A 19,558-nucleotide genomic window follows, 5' to 3' on the forward strand; every position below is an offset into this window, starting at 1 on the left:
CGGAAGTGAAGGCAGGAGAGGCCCCTTTCCGGTTCTTCCTCGACGTGCTCTCGCGTACGGGTGCCGAGGAAGGACATTCCTTGCTGTGTGTTCGTTTGCTTCTTCCCCGCTGCAGGGATGGCGGTGAGGCGGCGGGCGGAGGCCTTCGTGCCGGCGGAGGAGAGCGACCAGCTCCTGATCCGTCCCCTGTGAGTGGCTTCTAGCGGGAGAGGCCTTCCCCTGCCACTTCTGGGCCCTTCTTTGTCACCCCTATTCTGCAAGAAAATGTGTTTTCAAAGGCTTTCAAGGCCGGAATCACTGGGCTGCTGTGAGTTTTCCGGCCTGTCTGGCAATGTTCCAAAAGCATTCTCTTCTGACGTTTCGCCCACATCTATGGCAGGCATCACAGATATATCAACCCCATTTGACTTGTTTCCAACAGACCTCACAACCTCTGAGGATGCCTGCGATAGATGCGGGCAAAACATCAGGAAAGAATGTTTCTGGAACATTGCCATACAACCCGGAAAACGCACAGCAACCCAGCCCTTGTTTAGACAGAACCGCTCATCTCCAATGCTGGACTGATTCTCTGCTTCCTAGACCCCTTCCACACAGCTGTATGAAATGCACACTGAACTGGATTATATGGCCGTGTGGACTCAGATAACCCAGTTCAAAGCAGATATTGTAGATGATCTGCCTTGATATTCTGGGTTATAGGGCTGTGTGGAACGGCCCAAAATGTTTATTTTTGCTATAGTATGACAGTAATATGGGCATATTTTTATTTTAATCCTGCGGTTCATATATAACTATTGCCTCAGGGCCCTGTCACACAGCCATATAACCCAGAATATCAATGCAGAAAATCCCACAATATATTTGCTTTGTACTGGGTTATCTGAGTCCACATTGCCATATACCCTGTTTTCCTGAAAATAAGACATCCCCAAAAAATAAGACCTAGCAGAGGTTTTGCTGAATTGCTAAATATAAGGCCTCCCCCAAAAGTAAGACCTAGCGAAGTTTTTGTTTGGAAGCATGCCCGGTGCCCACCAAACAAAACACCAGAACTTGCAGGATCGGTAAATGTACATACCAGTTGTACATGGAAATAATGGTAGTAATATATTAAAATGTTATATTATTTATATTTATACAGTAGTAACAAGAAATTCTTGACAGGAGTCATAGTTTGTCTAGTTTGGTTATGTTGGTTTGTGATGACAACTACTGTACAGTATATAATAAATGTTCATTTTTTTGTTCAACAATAAATGTGAATTCTTCTTCATGGAAAAATAAGACATCCCCTAAAAATAAGACCTAGCACATCTTTGGGAGCAAAAAATAATATAAGACACTGTCTTATTTTCGGGGAAACACGGTATATCAGTTCAAAGCAGAAAATGTGGGATTTTATTTAGCTTAGGGAAGGGCTCCAGAAGACTGATGATCTTGAGTCAATTACTGTTGGCAGAAAATCATAAATTGGAAGACCAGCTGAACCTAAGTCCTGTTCAGTGCATACCCTTCTGAGCAATTTCAGACCACAGACACTCTTCATATGTGACAGTGAACTCTTGTTTAGCCAATACATGTCTGAGTCTTGGGCTTGCCAGTCCATTCTTCAGTCTGTGAAGAGGAGGGCATTGGAAGATAAGCCCTGAACTGTGTTTGATTTATAATGTGACCTGCGCTTAGAACCGAAAGCTTCAGATGTACCCTTCAACACTAGGTTTAGAAGTAACACTGAATTGTTAAGATGAAACCAAGTCTCCTTGTGATCATGGTGCAGGGAAGAAGATGCATATCCAAGCCTTGCAGAGATTCATTTGTATAATGCTGAAACACATTATACAAATGAGTCTTAAATGAGGCCATAGAGTTCAGTTAAAGATTTCTTTTAACTCAGTTTTATATTCAGTGGTTAGTGATTGTTTCTCCAAATTGTCTCACTCTCATCTTAACAGAGGTGCTGGACAAGAAGTAGGGAGATCATGCATTATCTTAGAATTCAAAGGAAGGAAGATAATGGTAAGCATTGTACTGCATTATTTATAAACTGTCTTGGTTTTGGTATGTGTGTTGTATAACTATATTTTGTCTTTTTTTTCTACTTAATCACTATCAATAATAGAATAGTTGAGATTGTAGGACTTAATTTTGGAAAGAGCATGATATGTTGGATGGAGTTGTGATGTTATAGTAAACAAGATGCTCATCTATCTGAATTGTATGAAAAGAACAGCTGCCTTTTTAGCGCTGTGGAGCCATTTTGTCTTGAATTTCCCCCAATTTTATAGAAGGCATCAATTTCAGTGCTTTAAATGTTTGGTCAGAGTTGGCATGGAAAGTTTGGTGCTGCTCAGCATATAATGAACAGATTTCCAAAGTGGTGTGCCTTGTGTAGAGTACTAAATTGAGGTATAGTATTTGCATATGACTTGCACTCAGGGCTGTAGCGGGGGTGGGTGGGTGTTAGGGGTTCAACCCCCCCCCCCCCGAAATTTTTCAGGTTAAAAAAAAACCTGGTTTACTCATGAATTTTAACCAACTCCCCATGCTAAGTCTATGAGACGCCAAAAAAATTAAGAGTCACTCAAGAACTACAAGCACTATCTCAAGCAAATATTGACAGGCCTGTGGGGGCCTGTCAAACCCCTGTCAAACCCCCCCCCCCATTTTTTCTGGCTACGGCTCTGCTTACAGCAATAAGCTAGAATAACCACATGTTACACCCTGATGATTATACAAAATAAAAAATTGGCACGTATTTTGATTGATTGATGCATTTTTCAGCTCGATTGTGGAATTCACCCTGGCCTCGAAGGAATGGATGCACTTCCTTACATTGATCTGATAGATCCTGCTGAGATTGATCTCCTCTTGATTAGTCAGTAAGTAACATGCCTTCCCACATAAAGTAGCCTACTATTTGTAAGCATTTATCTGCCTAACAGTCATAGCCAGTATGGAATTGTATGCAGGCAAGTGAGTGAATTGGTGTATGATACAAAAGTGTATCGTTCCACTTTTACTATAAACATAAAAAGCAAATGGACTTGCAGAGGAAGAAATTAGCTTTTTTTCAACAGAGCACAGTAATACAATGAAAAGTTGGAGGATAAAGGAAGCTCACTTTTACCATCCTGCAGCTAGGAAATCTTCCTGTGGACCAGAAAACACCATGGGATTATTTTTTGATGCTGCAGCAGATTGTCATTGGTAATGTTTGCGTTTTAAAAATTTCAGCATGTGTAACAGCTCTAAAGTTGCAGAGATGTTAGGTGGTTGAATGCCTTTACATTAACTTTTATGAAGATGTCAAATGTTTTAACTATGTTGTGATAAGGGTCTAAAATCTAATCTCTTTTTTTTTTTAGTTTCCATTTAGATCACTGTGGGGCACTGCCCTGGTTTCTACAAAAGACAAGTTTCAAAGGAAGAACCTTTATGACCCATGCTACGAAAGCAATTTATAGATGGCTTCTATCAGATTACGTTAAAGTTAGGTGAGCCGGTCTTCTTAAATTTGGGGAGCAAATGACTTGGGAGTGATAGAATGATGAATCTTTAAAATTTCATCTCCTGCATTGTTATACTATCATCTCAAGCAGAATTTGTACAAGAGTCTTCCATGTTTTGCACTGTCTTCCAAGTGATGTGAGAAACTGATGAGCAGGAGGATAACGTGCTTTTTACTGTTTTGTATAGTAACATCTCCGCAGATGACATGCTGTATACAGAGACAGATTTGGAAGAAAGCATGGATAAAATTGAGACAATCAACTTCCATGAAGTAAAAGAAGTGGCAGGGATCAAGTTCTGGTGTTACCACGCAGGCCATGTTTTGGGAGCAGCTATGTTTATGATTGAAATCGCTGGAGTGAAGGTATTTGCTTTAACACTGTAAAGAAGCTCAAATAAAGTTCTAATTTTCAAGAAGTTTTTGGTATTAGTCTGCCACTTCTGGGGAAAAAAATCAGAGGAATTTTTTTCTATCCTAATTTGCTTCACTCCCCTAAGATGGCATACATTATTGTCATTGGCTGTGGAAGGTAATGGTTATCTACCTTCAGTACTGGAGTCACATGCTTGCAATTACAGCTTGCTGTTGTGTTTTGTGATGTAGGTTTCATCTTCAGTACTTATATATTGATCTGACAAGATCTATGTGTGAAGCAATAGATATCAACCAAAGTTTTAATAATCTGCCATTTTATAATTTGCTTTTTCTGTGAAATTACAGCGTGAATTCTTTGTTTTCTTTGTCAAAGCTTTTATATACAGGTGATTTCTCAAGACAAGAAGACAGGCATTTGATGGCAGCTGAGATTCCTAATATTAAACCTGACATTCTTATCATTGTAAGTTACTTTTCTTGCTATAATTTGAAATTGATATAATGCATACATTATATGCATTCCTTGTCACTCCAATAATCTCTTTTACATACTGCAAAATTTATTTATTTATTTTATATGCCGCTCTTCTCCCCCAGGGGGACCCAGACACAGACACTCTTATAATTATAACGTACTAGCTGTGCCCGGCCACGCGTTGCTGTGGCTTATGGGAATCAATTGTTGGCCAGGTGGGATAGCAGTGAATAGCCTTGCAGCCTCAAAGCCTGGCTGTTTTCTTCTTATGCGAATCCTTGTTTGGTGAGCTTGCTGCTTGGAAGGCTGGGTACTTGCATTCTAGGGGAATGGTTTTTTGGCCAATTTGAATTGCACTAAATAGCCTTGCTGCTTCAAAGCCTGGCTGCTTTTTATATAGGGGCATCCTTCCTTGGGCAGGTTGAATGGGACGGAGTAGCCTCGTGGCTTCAAAACCTGAGGGTTTTTTTATCTAGGGGAAATCTTAGTTGGGCAAGTTGAACAGCACTGAATAGCCTTGCAACTTGCAAACCTGGCTGCTTTCTACCTTGTGGAATTCTTGGTTGGCCACGTTGAATAGCAATGAATAGTCTCAGTGCGGCAAGTATGAATGCTGCAGTTAGCTACCTCGATTAGCATTTAATGGCCTTGCAGCTTCAAAGCCTGCCTGCTTCCTGCCTGGGAAAATTCTTTGTTGGGAGGTGTTACCTGGTCCTGGTTGTTTCATTTCTGGAATTCCCGTTTTCAGAGTGTTGCTCTTTATTTACTGACCTGATTTTAGAGATTATATTGTTCTGTTTTATTATACCACAGTAATTATTATACATTATACCTTCAGAATTTTGTATTTACAGATGGTTCTGAAACCAGGCCCCAGCAGATATCAAGAGCCTAATATACATAATTCATGTGAAGAGTAATACATGACACCAAAATTATCAAATCTTGGCTAGAATAAATTAAAAAAAATCATCTTCAAAAATCAGCAAAAAAGAGGGCTGCAAACAGCCAACAAGGGCATACACCATAGATGTACAGTTGTCAAGTGGATGCTATTTAATGGCTGTTATAATTCAGTCAAATCTAAACTTTCCAATTTTCTAAAGTTTGTCTAAACAACATCATTTGTCATACTACCCCATTCACAATGTTTTTTCTTGCTTTATGGTAGATATTATGCATTCTGTATGCAGAAATGCCATGGTTAAAATCAGAATGAAATACTATGTGGTGAAAATGAATTTCAAGAATTTTCCTGGGGAAGCTTTTGGGGCAGGATTTGCTTTTATACTAAGAGATCATGTTTAATCTTCAAAAAATAATCATACTTATGGTTTAATACTGCACTGTAGTAGAATCAAAAGAGCAGAACCGTGTCTGTCCCTCACTTCTTTTAATTGTGTGAATTATGTCCTTAGGAATCCACCTATGGTACACACATCCATGAGAAACGGGAAGAGAGAGAGGCACGATTCTGTAACACTGTGCATGATATTGTAAACAGAGGAGGCAGAGGTCTTATTCCTGTATTTGCCTTGGGAAGAGCTCAAGAATTGCTTTTGATATTAGGTATGTTGTCCAGCACTGCTTTTAAAGTTAACGTTCTAATTGTGGTACTTTCTGTATACATGTTGTCAATACTTGTATATTTATAGAAATGTGTTTTAATATATGCATTTTATTGTATGTATTTATAATGATGTGCCCTGCCTTGAGGAGAGATGGGTAACAAAATTGTTGTTTTGTGTGTACCTGTGTGCATGAGAGATCAATCTTTGACCTGTGAGAGGTTTTATTGAGTAACTGTCAAATGAAACGATTATATGAAAGAGGTAAATGCATTGATTGCTGCCTTGAGTCTTGTTAAGAGAGAAAAGATGGCATCGTCATCATCATACCATAGACTAGCTGATGAGAATTCTAATTCTAATAATAATAATAACAACAACTACTACTACTACTACTTTATTCTTATATCCCACCCCATCTCCCCAAAGGGACTTGGGGCAGCTTACATGGGGATCAAGCCTTAAAAACACTATGATACATAGCATAAATTTGCATTCCAAAATTAATACATAAAACACCATAATTCAATAATCCAATAACTGACCACATTTCACCCCGTTTTGTACTGTAAATAGCAACATTTTCATAAAATATTTTTGTAAAATTATGACATCTCCATAAGATCAGACGATCATAAGATACAAGTTATCTCCTTCACTGCCATTTCTTATTTTGAGCATTTTAAACCTTACTAATTATATATCTCTAATTAAATATAGGAAGCTGTGTTATTTTAAAGGTTGCTGTCTTCAGGTAAATGGCATAGTCTACGATCCTACTGAGTTCTGGAGAAATGTAGCACTTTAACACAAGGGTGGCTAGACATTCAATTCCCAATGATTTGGCTCTGTCCAGAGCTGACTATTGACTCAGCGATGGGCTTTGAAGGATCCTCAGAAGCAAACCAAGCATTAGTCTTCAAACACATGCTTAGTTATTTAAAGAACATTGTATAGGATTCCACTGATGAGTCCACATTTTCAGGCCATCAGAGTTTAATTGGTTGTATTTTCCTGCTTTTAAACATTTCATTATTGGCTTCTGAGAAGGATCCTTTTCACTTCCATGGTTAAGATTTTGCATGATGGTGATACTTTTAAAAATGAATGAAAAGTAAATTGTTTGCCTCCCATTTTGAATTTGAACTTAGAATAAGTGTCATGATGAGAAATATGATGTTCAGAATTGATAAATTTGGATTTGATAGGTGTGGGTATGAATGAACTGTATGGAAGAAATGAATGAATTAAAGCTAATAATTTTGAAGACACAATTCAAAAATATTAAGGCCTGTAATTACGTGCTTGCTAAACTGTAATTAAAAGTTGCTGAGCTGTGATAAGAATTGTGACAGTGATAAGAGAAATGTTTACATCTGTTTACATCTGTCACCATTTGCTGACTTGAACTTTTGGGGGAAAACTATTTACATCAATCAAAGACCATGGCTCTTTTAAGTTAAGGAAATGTTTACAAAGTTTCTATATGTTAAGAAGGAAGTCAGCACAAGCTTTGCGTTTGCTAACACCCATCAAGAAGAGTCAACATCTGCCTGGAAACTGAGATGGAATCAACATGTTCCAGGATGGAAGACGTCTATCATTAATTTACAGCCTTTTGGAACAACATCAGCGAAATATTGCTATATAACAGTCCTTATATGCTGGAGGAAAATCCAGAGAGTGCCTTGGACCGCAAGAAGATCCAACCAGTCCATCCTCCAGGAAATAATGCTCGGCTGCTCACTGGAGGGAAGGATATTAGAGGCAAAGATGAAGTATTTTATCCACATCATGAGAAGACAGGAAAGCTTGGAAAAGATCGTGATGCTAGGGAAAATGGAAGGAAAAAGGAAGAGAGGCTGACCAAGGGCAAGTTGGATAGATGGTATCCTTGAAGTGACTGGCTTGACCTTGAAGGAGCTGGGGGCAGGGACGGCCGACAGGGAACTCTGGTGTGGATTGGTCCATGAGGTCACGAAGAGTCGTAAACGACTGAGTGAATGAAGAAGAGTCCTTGTAACATTCCAAAAATTGTGGCAGACCGGAGGAGTCTGGTCCACCCACCATGTTCTATGGAAAGAGATGATGTACTTTGGAGAGTGTCAGATTTGCAAGAAAGCAGTTTGGTCACTTTGCCTCCTTTTCTCAAGGGAAGAGGAAGGAGTGCGTTTTGGAGTCATTTTATGTTGCAGGGAGTCAGTTTGTGCTGTAGAGGAAACAGAGATCTGATACCATTGTTCTTAGGGGGGGAAAGATGCTTTTTGGAGTTCTGAAGTTTTGGAATTTTAAAGTTTTGGTGTGTTGGCAGACTTCAGGGAAAGTAGAGTCTGGCCTAAGAGATGTTCTTCACAGCGGAATAATGGAGAAATGATGATGTATTTATGAGGATGAATGCATGAACATGTGTGTGAATGCTGAGTGAAAATGTAATTCCCCTTGGTTTGTTTGTTAGCCAAGGTTTGTGGAATCCAGTGTAGTTACATAGAATCTGTATGTATATGGCTAATGTTATTCTTTGTGTAAAAGTTCCTTAAAAGTTCTGATATATCCTCTCACACTGAAATTGCAATAAAAAGTATTCATGACATAAGAGTAGACTTCCTATATTATAAAACATTGATGTTTCCTACAGAACACTTTTCAGAACAAAGGTTATATGTTTCTTTATACTGTTTACCTACAGGCTTGCAAATATTGATTCTTGTTTTTAAACATTGCTTATCTAGATGAATACTGGCAAAATCACCCTGAGCTACATGAAATACCAATCTACTACGCCTCCTCTCTGGCAAAGAAGTGTATGGCCGTGTACCAGACATATGTCAATGCCATGAATGATAAAATCCGCAAGCAAATCAACATCAACAACCCATTTGTATTCAAGCACATTAGTAATCTGAAGGTGTGTGTAAATAAAGGATATGTTAATGACTGTATGAGACAATGAAACATTAATGATAACTTTAAAACTAGACATTTAACTTTTTCAAAAACATTCAGTTTTAGTTTCTAATGAAATTAGACTGTGCGCGATAATGTGCACCCATTCTCAGAATATCTGTTCTTTCTTATTCATTATGTTAGAAAAAACAGACAAAAATTGTCGTTGGATTCTGCCCTAATCTGTTTATTCATAGGCATCACAGTGCTTGAAGGTTACTTTCTTTTGCTGAAAGAGAATTGAAGGTGGCAGAAAGTGCGGGAGGGTTGTGTGTATATGTAACCCCTTCCCCACAACTGGAGAGTATTGAAATGGTGTTGGTGTGATAGTTGCCATTTTTAAGGAATTCTGAATTGTGTCCTTTCCAGCAAGCACCACCCAAGAGGAAAGCGGGGTGCTATTTTACTTTGCAGTAAAATAAAAATCCATTTGCAGTGAGCATGGTACATGAGAATGGAATGCAGACACTGTTGGATTATGGTTGTATGTGTATGAAATGTAAATCAAGTGTTTTCTGCTGTTAGGCAAGAGTGTGTGTTTCAGTAATGAAACAGTTAACAGCAGGCTAGTTTTGACTGACAGCCTGTTGTGATTGCTATGACCTATCAGGCATGATTTCTGGCCTTTGGAGGTTGGGACTTCCTTCGTACTGAGGAATGTGTTTCTTATCTCTGAGTGTGTTGAGCTGTGCTTGCTGGAGCAAAGGGGCAATAGAAGATTGCCAGCTCAGAGCGATGGCTTTTGCTGTGCTTTGTAAATATGTATTATAGATATTGAAATAAATGTTTGGACTTCAGACTACGGATGTGTTTGAGTCTGACATTGAACAGAGGAATTGGTGTGGCAGATGATTGCAACCAATTCATCAGGGTGCTGGAGAAGATGATCGATGGAGTTTGGAGAAACTCACCCGGCACACACCCTGCACCCACGCTGACAGACACTGCCCTTGCTGTAAGATCACACATGTCTCAAGGCAGTTGCAGACAAAATTTATTCCCATTTCCGGCTGAGGCTGTACCATCTCAAAGACATATGTATTAACTGTCTCTTTACACAGAGTAATAGGCCTGGTGGTGGTGTGGTTGTTATTTCATATGGAAAAGGGGTATTACAAAATTAAGCTATTGGCTGTCAAATTCCCTCTAACTTTTGAGTTTATTGACATCAGCAATTAACTGATTTTCCAACAACCCATCCTCTGTTTTCTTGATAATAGTTCTGGGCATTTAGATGATAAGCATCCTTTCAATGTTTCTATCTGACCTTCTGTCTAGATGTCGAACCCTGCAGAAATATTTGGGACCCATAAAGTCTTTTATAAACAAAGATGGCTGCAGCCTTCTGGTCTATCAGAGCTGGCATAATGATCCACTCAGAAGCATTTGACTTTCATACTAAAATTAGAGATATTTATGCTTTCTATTTTCTAGAGTATGGATCATTTTGATGACATTGGCCCCAGTGTTGTAATGGCTTCCCCTGGGATGATGCAGAGTGGTTTATCCAGAGAACTGTTTGAAAGCTGGTGCACTGACAAGAGAAATGGGGTCATCATAGCTGGATATTGTGTGGAAGGAACACTTGCCAAGGTGAGGTCTTCTTTTACTGTCCTGAGACTTTAAGGATACTAAGTTATTTGGTGATTTTATGAGACTTGACCAAAGTCCAGAGCAATCTGTTCTCCTGTTAAACAGCTTTGATTTTTTTTCTATGTCACGCTTATCAGTTATTCAAAGATTGTTTTCATATATATTAATACGTAGAAAGTAGCTAGATTTGCCTAGTTGCTAGCAGAATAGAAAATATTCTATTTCCCACATCCTTTCACTCAGTTATTAAGATTTGGCTTATGGGTTGGGTTACTATTAAATGAGAAAAGATTGATATGTCATTTTTGTGTATATGTTCCCTCACATTTGTACTCCCCCCCCCCCCAAATAAATGAAATAAAATGATGTATTATTAAAATTGGTGTTTTTGTGGCAATGTTGCAGCACATTATGTCTGAACCAGAAGAAATTACAACTATGTCTGGGCAGAAGCTCCCACTGAAGATGTCTGTGGACTACATTTCTTTCTCTGCTCATACAGATTACCAGCAAACCAGCGAGTTTATTCGGGCATTAAAACCTCCACATGTGGTGTGTATGTCTATGGGTTCATCCCCAACAGTATTGTACTCAGAATAATAAATGTAAAACATGAGGTTGGAGGGGTTCCTGAATATTACTGATTACTACAATCTGAAAAGGGAAACAAGTGGCTAAAAGAGTAGATGACTAGCGGCAGATGAGGGTGCAGTTTACGGTAGGAAACAATATATTTAATGCTGCTGAGAGCAAAAAGTCCTCTTTCTTCTATTTCCTTTCCTCTTTATATTCCATCTTTGCTGTCCTCATAGTCAGTACAGATTTAATATCCCTTATCCAAAATGCTTAGGACTAGAGAGGTTTTGGATTTGGGATTTTTTAGGATTTTGGAATACTTGTTTTTTGCATGTTCATTCAACATGGAATATCTTGGAGCTGGGACCCAAGTCTAAAAAAGAAATTCTATTTCATATACAGTACTTCTTATACACACAGCCTAAACATATTTTTGTGTAACTTTTTAATAATTTTGTGTATGAAACAAAGATTGTGTAAATAGAGCTATCCTAAAGCAAAGATGCAGACAATTTTTGAAGTATTTTGGATTCAGGATGCTCAACCTGTATCATTTATTTTTTTTCATTTAGATTCTGGTGCATGGTGAGCAGAACGAAATGGCCAGGTTGAAAGCCGCGCTGATACGTGAATATGAGGATAATGATGAAGTTCATATAGAGGTCCATAATCCTAGAAATACCGAGGCTGTGACATTAAACTTCAGAGGAGAAAAGCTGGCCAAGGTAAAAACAAACTTTTCCCCAACTATGGAAAGTATGCCATATTTGCCTCATGGCACAGTTTTCTTTTGCCCACAAAACATATTATCCAAACAGTTTTATAAACCTTTTGTCATTGGGAAATGGAGAAATGATTGTGCAGTTAACACAATGCATTCATCTTGTGGCTAGGAAAAATAGTATAACTAAGAGACAGGTCTCAAAATGTTTCAGACTGTCCCTTTGGATAGGACAGAGGAACAATGGTTTTAATCTTCTTTTTAAAGTTAACTTCCACCCTCATGTATACATTCATATGCACATAACAAATACCTTAAAATACATAGGAATATATACATACACAACAAACATTTCCAGTGCCATTATGGCTCAGTCAGCAAAGTAAATGTCTTCATGTAAATGCTCTTAGTCATTATAGGGAGGGAATGGGAATGAGTGATTTTGAAAATGTTAAGGAGAATAGCAGGATCACTAGTAAAATATTATCACCTGAGTTGACAGTGAAACATCCACTTTAAAAATTGTGATTTTGGATGAGAAAAGAAAATAGAATGCACTTTCAAACAATGCTGGGTAGTTCCCAAGTACATTTATGTCATCTTTTCAGGTTACTGTGTGACTTTACTTTGAAAAGTTAGTGCGTTTACCTAGTTGGAATGCCAACTTGAAACATTTGACTTCTACAGTTTCATTTTTATTGGTTCTACCTTCTTGAAATCTCTTCATTGGTCTTGTTTTTTCTTTTTCTCAGGTTATGGGTTCTCTAGCAGATAAGAAACCAGAACAAGGGCAAAGAGTTTCAGGAATACTTGTTAAAAGAAATTTTAACTATCACATACTTTCTCCGTGTGACCTTTCCAGTAAGTAAAAGAAACCTAAGAATCTAAGAATTGTTAAGGGGCTGGTGTTCAGGTCAGATCTGAATGTCCAGACTTTTTGATCAGTTGGAATGTTCTGTGACCTTCCAAAATTGGTTTAATATAGCCTTTCTTCCTATGAAACCTTTACTTTATTAAAAATTCCTGATAAAATAATTTATAAATGTATATGGGTATAGATATAAAGAATATATGGAATGGCCAAGTGGCTGCAGACAGGAAAGGCTTTGTCTTCATGCCTTCTTCCTTAAATAGTAAAGAAATTTAAGGTCCACAAAATACTCTATATGGAGCTTGCAATAAATAGGAGGAAATAGGGAAACATTACAAAGGGAAGGGTGAATTAGTCATAAAAAAGGAGATTTCTTTGGGATTTTTTTACCATTTTGAATTTTGCAAAATGTAATTCTTGCAGAGATAAGCAGGGATGGCTCATACTAGCATGAATTTTTAAAATAATTTTTAAAAGCAAATTAATATTCCATCCCATTTTGGGACAGGACTCTACAATTGGTATCAATGGTGTCCTTGGAACAATAAATAAATAAAATAAATATACATTTAAAAAAATGAAAGGTAAGGAAAATAAATGCATAATTCGCCACATTTCTGGACCAGATTCTGCAATTCATGTTTCATTGTCCGCAGGTTACACAGATCTTGCCATGAGCACTGTGACACAGACGCAAGCTATCCCATATACAGGCTCATTCAGTCTGCTTCATTACCAGCTACAAAAATTAACAGGTATGTAACTGAAAAGAAATACTTGATATTCCTTGAAGTGTTTCCACCTTCCTCACTCATGAAGTTATGACACGATAGCATGGTTTTGCCTTTCATATCAAAACAACTAGAGGAGAAGTTCTAGATCTGTTCTAGGAAAGGAAGTTTAGCAGGATCATTGAAACATGCTTTATACTGAGTCAGGGCATTCATAGGTCTGTATAGGCCAATATTATTGACTGTCATCAACATCTTTCCAGGATGTCCTATTCTTCTCTGGAAACCCATTGTGTCTGCTAGGGGTCTTCCATCATAGTACTAGCCAGCTTTGATGCAACTTAGCTTTCAAAATCTAGGTAAATGGGCTGTTTTCACCACAATGCAATGGCATTTTGTAATTTCAGATATAAAGAAGTATTTGAATGATACATATTTTAAAAATGTTTACATTTGAGTTGATAATATTTTATTATTTTAAGGTGACATAAAAGAAATAGAAGTTCAGGAAAAATCAGCTCTGAAAGTTTTTAAAAACATCACTGTAATCCAGGAGCCTGGCATGGTGGTGCTTGAGGTAAGGACAGAATAATAGTTCCTTTTCCATGGTCCCAGTATCTTGGGAGTGGCTTTGAAAGAGAATTAAAATTAGAAATGATTAGTTTTCTATAGAGAGCCAGTGTGGTGCCGTAGTTTGAGCGTTGGAGTAGGACAGTGAAGTTCAAATCTCTGTGACATAGAAACGCAATTTGGTGACCCTTGGGATAGTCACACTCTTTCAGTTTCAGAAGGCAAAGGCAGCCCCCCTCTGGACAAATCTTGCCCAGCCCCCCACCCCCCGTGATAGCTTTGCCTTGATGTCACTTTCATTTGAAAACAAACTGAGGGCACACAGCAGAAGCTATTTATTTATTTTTAAAAAGATCATGTAGGCCCTTTAAATGTGTGACAGAAAGTCACATATGATAGAAACATTATAAAAATATGATGAGTAACAGGACTGAAGGATGAGGGCAACAGTATGCAAGACCAGAATGATAGGAAATAATTAGAAGAAACTTCAAGAGGGATATGTCTTCACTTTTCATGGAAAAGTCAAAAAGAACAAAGGAAGCTTTTCGGTGGAGCAGTATCCACCAGTAAGGCGGCAGTTATAAATGGGGATTTTTCCTCTAATTCTGGAATTTAACACTCTTTTTTGTCCTTGCTTTTTAACCCTTCCAGTGGGTAGCAAATCCTGCTAACGATATGTATGCAGACACCGTAACTACAGTGATACTGGAAATACAATCAAATCCCAAAATTCATAAAGGTATTTTTTCTGTTTATGTGGGTATACAGTTTGTGTGTTTAGCGTTGTGAAGCGATGGGGACCAGAACTATATGTAATATTGTGTTGCTCAGAAATCTGAATTCTGAGGCACAATGATACAAATTACATTTGATAAATGTGTGAGAAAATTTGAGGTCAAGTTTTGCAAGGCTTGCATATTGGTGTAATTAATACACTTGAACGTTCTTTGAATTTTGACAACTTCCATCTAAAAATATGTTGTTAATCCAAATTCTGTATATATCAGAATTGTTCAGAGTAAAATCCCAAGAATTTAATCTTCATAACAGAAAAGGAGGTGGGAGATTATATACATATGCTAAAATACCTAATTGTTTCAATGCAGAAGTATTAGTGATTGCTACAGTGTTCATTGTTCTGCTTTTAAACTCCCAGGTAAAGTGAATTTACTGTTTCTTTAAAATTAGAGCTCTCTACAATGCTAGTAGCTCACTTGGTGTCTTGCCAAAACTATGGTGATAATTCTTGTCTAAAAATCAACTTACTTTAAAAAATAAATTAATGAATTAAAGCACAAGATCTGTTTCAACTTTCAAGTCTAAACTGAAAATTTACTATGACTGATATTTTAAATTGTAGGGGTTATAAGGAAATATGTATATATTCAGTTTTATCATATTTAGTTACAGTATTGTTATAAGTGCCTTTTAACTCACTACATAGAGTGTAATAAAGTCCTATCAAGCCTTGTTGTTTGGTTTGGTATTGTGATATGACCTAAGGGCTGATCAATAAATTTTATTATTATTACTACTGACACCATTAAATGACATATGGGAAGATTTATAGGAACCTTGGGAAATACACTATATTTTTCTTGGTATTTAAGATCTGATATTAACTGTACACTCCCATATAGCTATGGAATAAAAGTGTTAAATGTGTGTTTTCAGCTGTGATACACAAAATTCCTAAAAAAGAAGAGATAGAAGCTTATCACAAGAAAATGGAGATCATGCTTCAGTAAGTTTTGGTACTATATTGTCTGAGTGAAAAGGCTGTTGGTATGAATTTATAGACAAAGTGATATTATGGCTGACCCTCTGAGGGAGTGATCCATCTCACAACCCACAAAACCAATATGGAAATGTTTGTGGTCTTTGCTTCTCTGAATGGGGTGCAGAGGCAAAAAAAAAGTGGTATTCTGTTGCCATTTGAAGAAAGGGACAGATTTGCAAAAATTATTGCCTCTCAGAAACAAAGTAATAGCAGAAGGCAGAGAAGTATTATTTTCAGTATGGATGGTCTCACAACGTCTAATTAGGCTTCCTTTCAGAATTATGACACACATTGTGCTAGTATTCCCAGCTCACAGCTCGCTGAGTGAAAATGAGCAAATATGCTTAATCCTTTCCTATTAAATCATGAGCCCTAAAACACTTGAATCCCTTTTCTTACGTTTACACCTTTTCATTTTGTTCTTTAAAGCCATCCAGGACATGAAATCATTTTTTTCTATAGAAGCCCAGCAAACCTTGCCAGAAGCTTCACCTGCGGATAAGAGATTGCACTACCAATCAACACTTTTTGAACTAAATTTTCTTTTAGTTTTGAGTATAGGAGATTCGTCGTATCCATTAGATTTATCTCTGTGTTAACTCACCACTGGCCAGTAGAATGAGCAGATCTACTCTAATTGGGACTAACCAGCATTATGCCATATTTTTGAGTATTTTAAAATACTTAATACAGCTGAACAAACTGGGTCTTTGGACCGTAATAAAGTTTTGATTGATTGATTGATTGATTACATTATGATAAGTCGTCCCTCCACATTTGTAGTTTTGATTTTTGCAGATTTGCTTATTCGTGGATTTGATTTCTAGGTCCTCCATTGTGACTGTATGGTCATCTTCCTCCAGTCTTTTGGAAGGACCTAGAGATGCATAGAGAAAAATGCCTCTCTAGATCCTCCAGTGTGATTCCATGAGCAGCTGATCATACAGTTTGGCTAGAAAACTTGAAGTTCCTAGAGAGATCAAGAAAATAGCAATTTCTTTATTTGCAGTCCTTCACTTTCATGGGGTCCGGTGCCCATAAAATGGAGGACTGACTGTAGTATGGAAATTATCCTAAGAATGTTGAAATGTGGTTCTTTTCTATGAATACATTTGAAAGAGGAAGTGGTCTTACTAGGCTGCAGTGCAAAGCACAGTTATCTTTTTGAATCTTAACACATTTGGTCCTTACATTCTAATCAGAGTTGGGTATCCTCATCTTAACATCTTGAGAGTGAAATGCACTGAACCTATTATTGAGTAGACTTGAGTATGATTGCAATGCTAAGTAACCTAAACAGAATATGCTGTAGGTATATAAACCAGTCTCCTGCTATTCTTCATTTGTAATAATAAGCCATTTCTTTGTAGGGACATATTTGGAGAAGACTGTGTAAGTGCAAAGAAGGATAACATACTGAGCATCACTGTGGATGGAAAAACAGCCAATCTTTCATTGGATACACGGGTATTTCCAGCTAAATTTGATACTGGTTTGATTTGTTTTGTAGCTGTCTCATATAGCTGTGATATACTCATCCAAGAATAATTCAATTAGTTTAAGCATTGTTTATGTTACTCAAAGCTTCCAATAGACTTCACAATCTGGATGTTTTTTTTCATAAGAAGCAAAACCTGGAATGAAAAAAGGATAATTCTGATCATTTGCTTATGAAAAATACAAAGAAATATAGATTGGCATTTACTTTAGTGTTTGTCATGTCACAAGAGAGCCAGAGTGGTTTCAGTGTTGGATTATGATAAGGCCAGGATTCAAATTTTCACTTGGGCATGAAAACCCACTGGGTGAACTTGAGCAAGTCCCACTCTCTCAGCCTCTCAAGAAATTTTACCAAGAAACCTCCATGATCTGTTTGCCTTAGAGTTGCCATACGTGGAAAACAACTTGAAGGCACACAACTACAGAGACGAACTTAGGATTTCATATTGATAGAATTACAACCTTGCAGCAATTGTGAAAGTACCCCTCCCCCCAAAAAAGCCCCCTCCCCTTTCATCAACACAGAGACCAGCGAGATGACGTCTCCAGCCCTCTCCCAGTAGCAGCTACTGGTCACCATGCTGCATTTAGAAATCTTTCTGTTGTGGAGGATTGCATTATGGAATAGAGCTCAATCGCTAAAATTGTATCATGATATGGATCCCAGCTGCAATTTCCTAGCCAAAGCAGCAACCATGATTAATTGGTGGCCATGATGGTTCTGTGTTATATTATAATCTCAAAATCTCAGACTGCAGCACCACAAATGTGCCAGAAAGCACTGTACATTTGTGCAAAGAGCCTTATTGTGCACCACAGAGATTAGTTTGTTAAACAAAACACAATTGTCAAGTAATTTTGCAAGCTGTTTTATTTTCAAAATTGTATCAAAGGGGTGGGGGTGGTAGGCAAGTTCAAGTCCCATTGGGCTCATAGCAACTTCTTGGATGGGGAATTTCTTCACTCAAAATGCCTAATATCGGGATTTGGGAAACTGACACTTTCCCCATGTTTCCTGTTGTGGCTGGTTTTAGGCTAAGAGAGGCCTTACTTACACCAAGATGTAAGTATACTTCTTGGGCCTAATGGCCTGCAGGGAACTAATAACATGGCAAAAGTGACATCCTTGCTGTTCTAAGAGATTGTGAGGGGGGCCTTTTGTGTATTTTCTTAAAGAGCTAAATACTTTAAAATTACAAAATGCAGTCCAATCTTGGAAGTTAAGCAAGATCAGTCCTGGTTAGTATTCAGATGTGTGACTGCAAACAACTACCAGGTACCGTAAGCTACATTCCAGAGGATAGAATTAGAAAAAAAACATTTCTTATTTCATACCTAAAAAAAAAACTTAAGAAATTCATGGGAACAATATGCAACTTGAAGGCTCATAACAGTAGAATGGGGGCCAGGGGAGACGGCAGACAGGTCCAGGGAAGTGGTTAGTTTCCCATCCCATTTTAAATGAGTTTTAAGCTTTCTGGTTTTGAGCAGTGTCTGAAATTAAAACACTCTTGGCCTTTCTCTTTTTTTGTTAGACTGTTGATCATGAACCAGGATGTGAAGATGATGATGAAACTCTTCGGGAAATGGTGGAGTTAGCAGCACAGAGACTCTATGATGCCATCACTCCTTTACAATAAACGGAGTGAATACTGTATATATTGGGGACCATGGAGAGGGGATTACTACTTTGCCATCACTGTTTTTTTTTTAATTGTCCTTTAAAAAAGTTTCTATGTCCCCTAAATAGTGTACAGTAAGATAGAATTATTTTGTTGGAAGCATTCAGCTGTTCTGAATACATTTTTCCTTGAATACATTAAAATGGATTTGTTTATTATGAATTCAGTGCAATTGTGGGATCCAGAACACCCTCTAGAGAGCCTGTCTGCTTTAGAATCTTCCATGTACTTTCGGGCCAGGACCAATGCAGCAAATGTTAATGGCTTCTTTGACTATAGGAGGAAGTCCAAACATTGGAAAGAGGAGATTAATATATGTGTGATGCGCATGGGAAAGAATTTACATCTCTTACATGTTTTGCATTCCAGGTTGTTCAGTTTTTTTTTTAAAAAAAAAGCAATCAACCAAAGTTGACATCCACTGCACAATGTAGCTTGATCATTTGATCCTATTGAAGCTGGGAAAGCGAACTGAGAACAGAAACTTCTTATTCTGCCCTAAGACCCTCCCTAGACATAAAGCTCTTTGATCTGGCTAGGACAAAGTTCTGAAACATGTCAAGAAGAGAAAAGAGCTAAAAACTCAAGATGTTGTCCCAGAAATCAGAGGTGTGATCATTTCTCTTGACTCTTAATGGGTCTCGGACATAAACCTG

The 19,558-nt window shown here is 37.8% G+C and overlaps 1 protein-coding gene and 1 long non-coding RNA gene across 3 annotated transcripts in view; one reads left to right on the forward strand and one right to left on the reverse strand.

The window, feature by feature from the left end:
- Positions 1-19,064, forward strand: cpsf3 (cleavage and polyadenylation specific factor 3). 2 transcript variants are annotated; one of them, XM_062983569.1, is made up of 18 exons: positions 1-188; positions 1,956-2,019; positions 2,785-2,882; positions 3,369-3,497; positions 3,700-3,877; positions 4,263-4,352; positions 5,783-5,933; positions 8,662-8,837; positions 10,310-10,468; positions 10,874-11,020; positions 11,617-11,769; positions 12,518-12,626; positions 13,293-13,391; positions 13,850-13,944; positions 14,592-14,679; positions 15,615-15,684; positions 17,091-17,187; positions 18,756-19,064. In XM_062983569.1, the coding sequence occupies exons 1-18, from the start codon at positions 118-120 to the stop codon at positions 18,858-18,860; spliced, it is 2,079 nt and encodes a 692-aa protein (XP_062839639.1). In that variant the 5' UTR covers positions 1-117; the 3' UTR covers positions 18,861-19,064. The 2 variants fall into 2 exon arrangements, with proteins under 2 accessions (XP_062839639.1, XP_062839642.1); XM_062983572.1 differs by lacking the exons at positions 1-188; positions 1,956-2,019; positions 2,785-2,882 and having other exon boundaries at positions 3,446-3,497; positions 3,828-3,877.
- Positions 13,874-19,558, reverse strand: part of LOC134299759 (uncharacterized) — a 25,850-nt gene continuing 20,165 nt past the window's right edge. Inside the window, exon 4 of the long non-coding RNA XR_010007001.1 lies at positions 13,874-13,996. This is a non-coding gene — a long non-coding RNA (uncharacterized LOC134299759). The remainder of the gene's footprint in view (positions 13,997-19,558) is intronic.

Source organism: Anolis carolinensis, chromosome 1 (assembly GCF_035594765.1).
Source record: "Anolis carolinensis isolate JA03-04 chromosome 1, rAnoCar3.1.pri, whole genome shotgun sequence".
Lineage (NCBI taxonomy): Eukaryota > Metazoa > Chordata > Lepidosauria > Squamata > Dactyloidae > Anolis > Anolis carolinensis.

Bases quoted from the DNA above. Each gene is read 5' to 3' on its own strand.
- cpsf3 (XM_062983569.1), top strand. From the start codon at position 118: ATGGCGGTGAGGCGGCGGGCGGAGGCCTTCGTGCCGGCGGAGGAGAGC. The intron at 4,353-5,782 runs GTAAGTTACTTT...TTATGTCCTTAG, and splicing joins AACCTGACATTCTTATCATT to GAATCCACCTATGGTACACA. The intron at 17,188-18,755 runs GTATTTCCAGCT...TTTTTTTGTTAG, and splicing joins ATCTTTCATTGGATACACGG to ACTGTTGATCATGAACCAGG.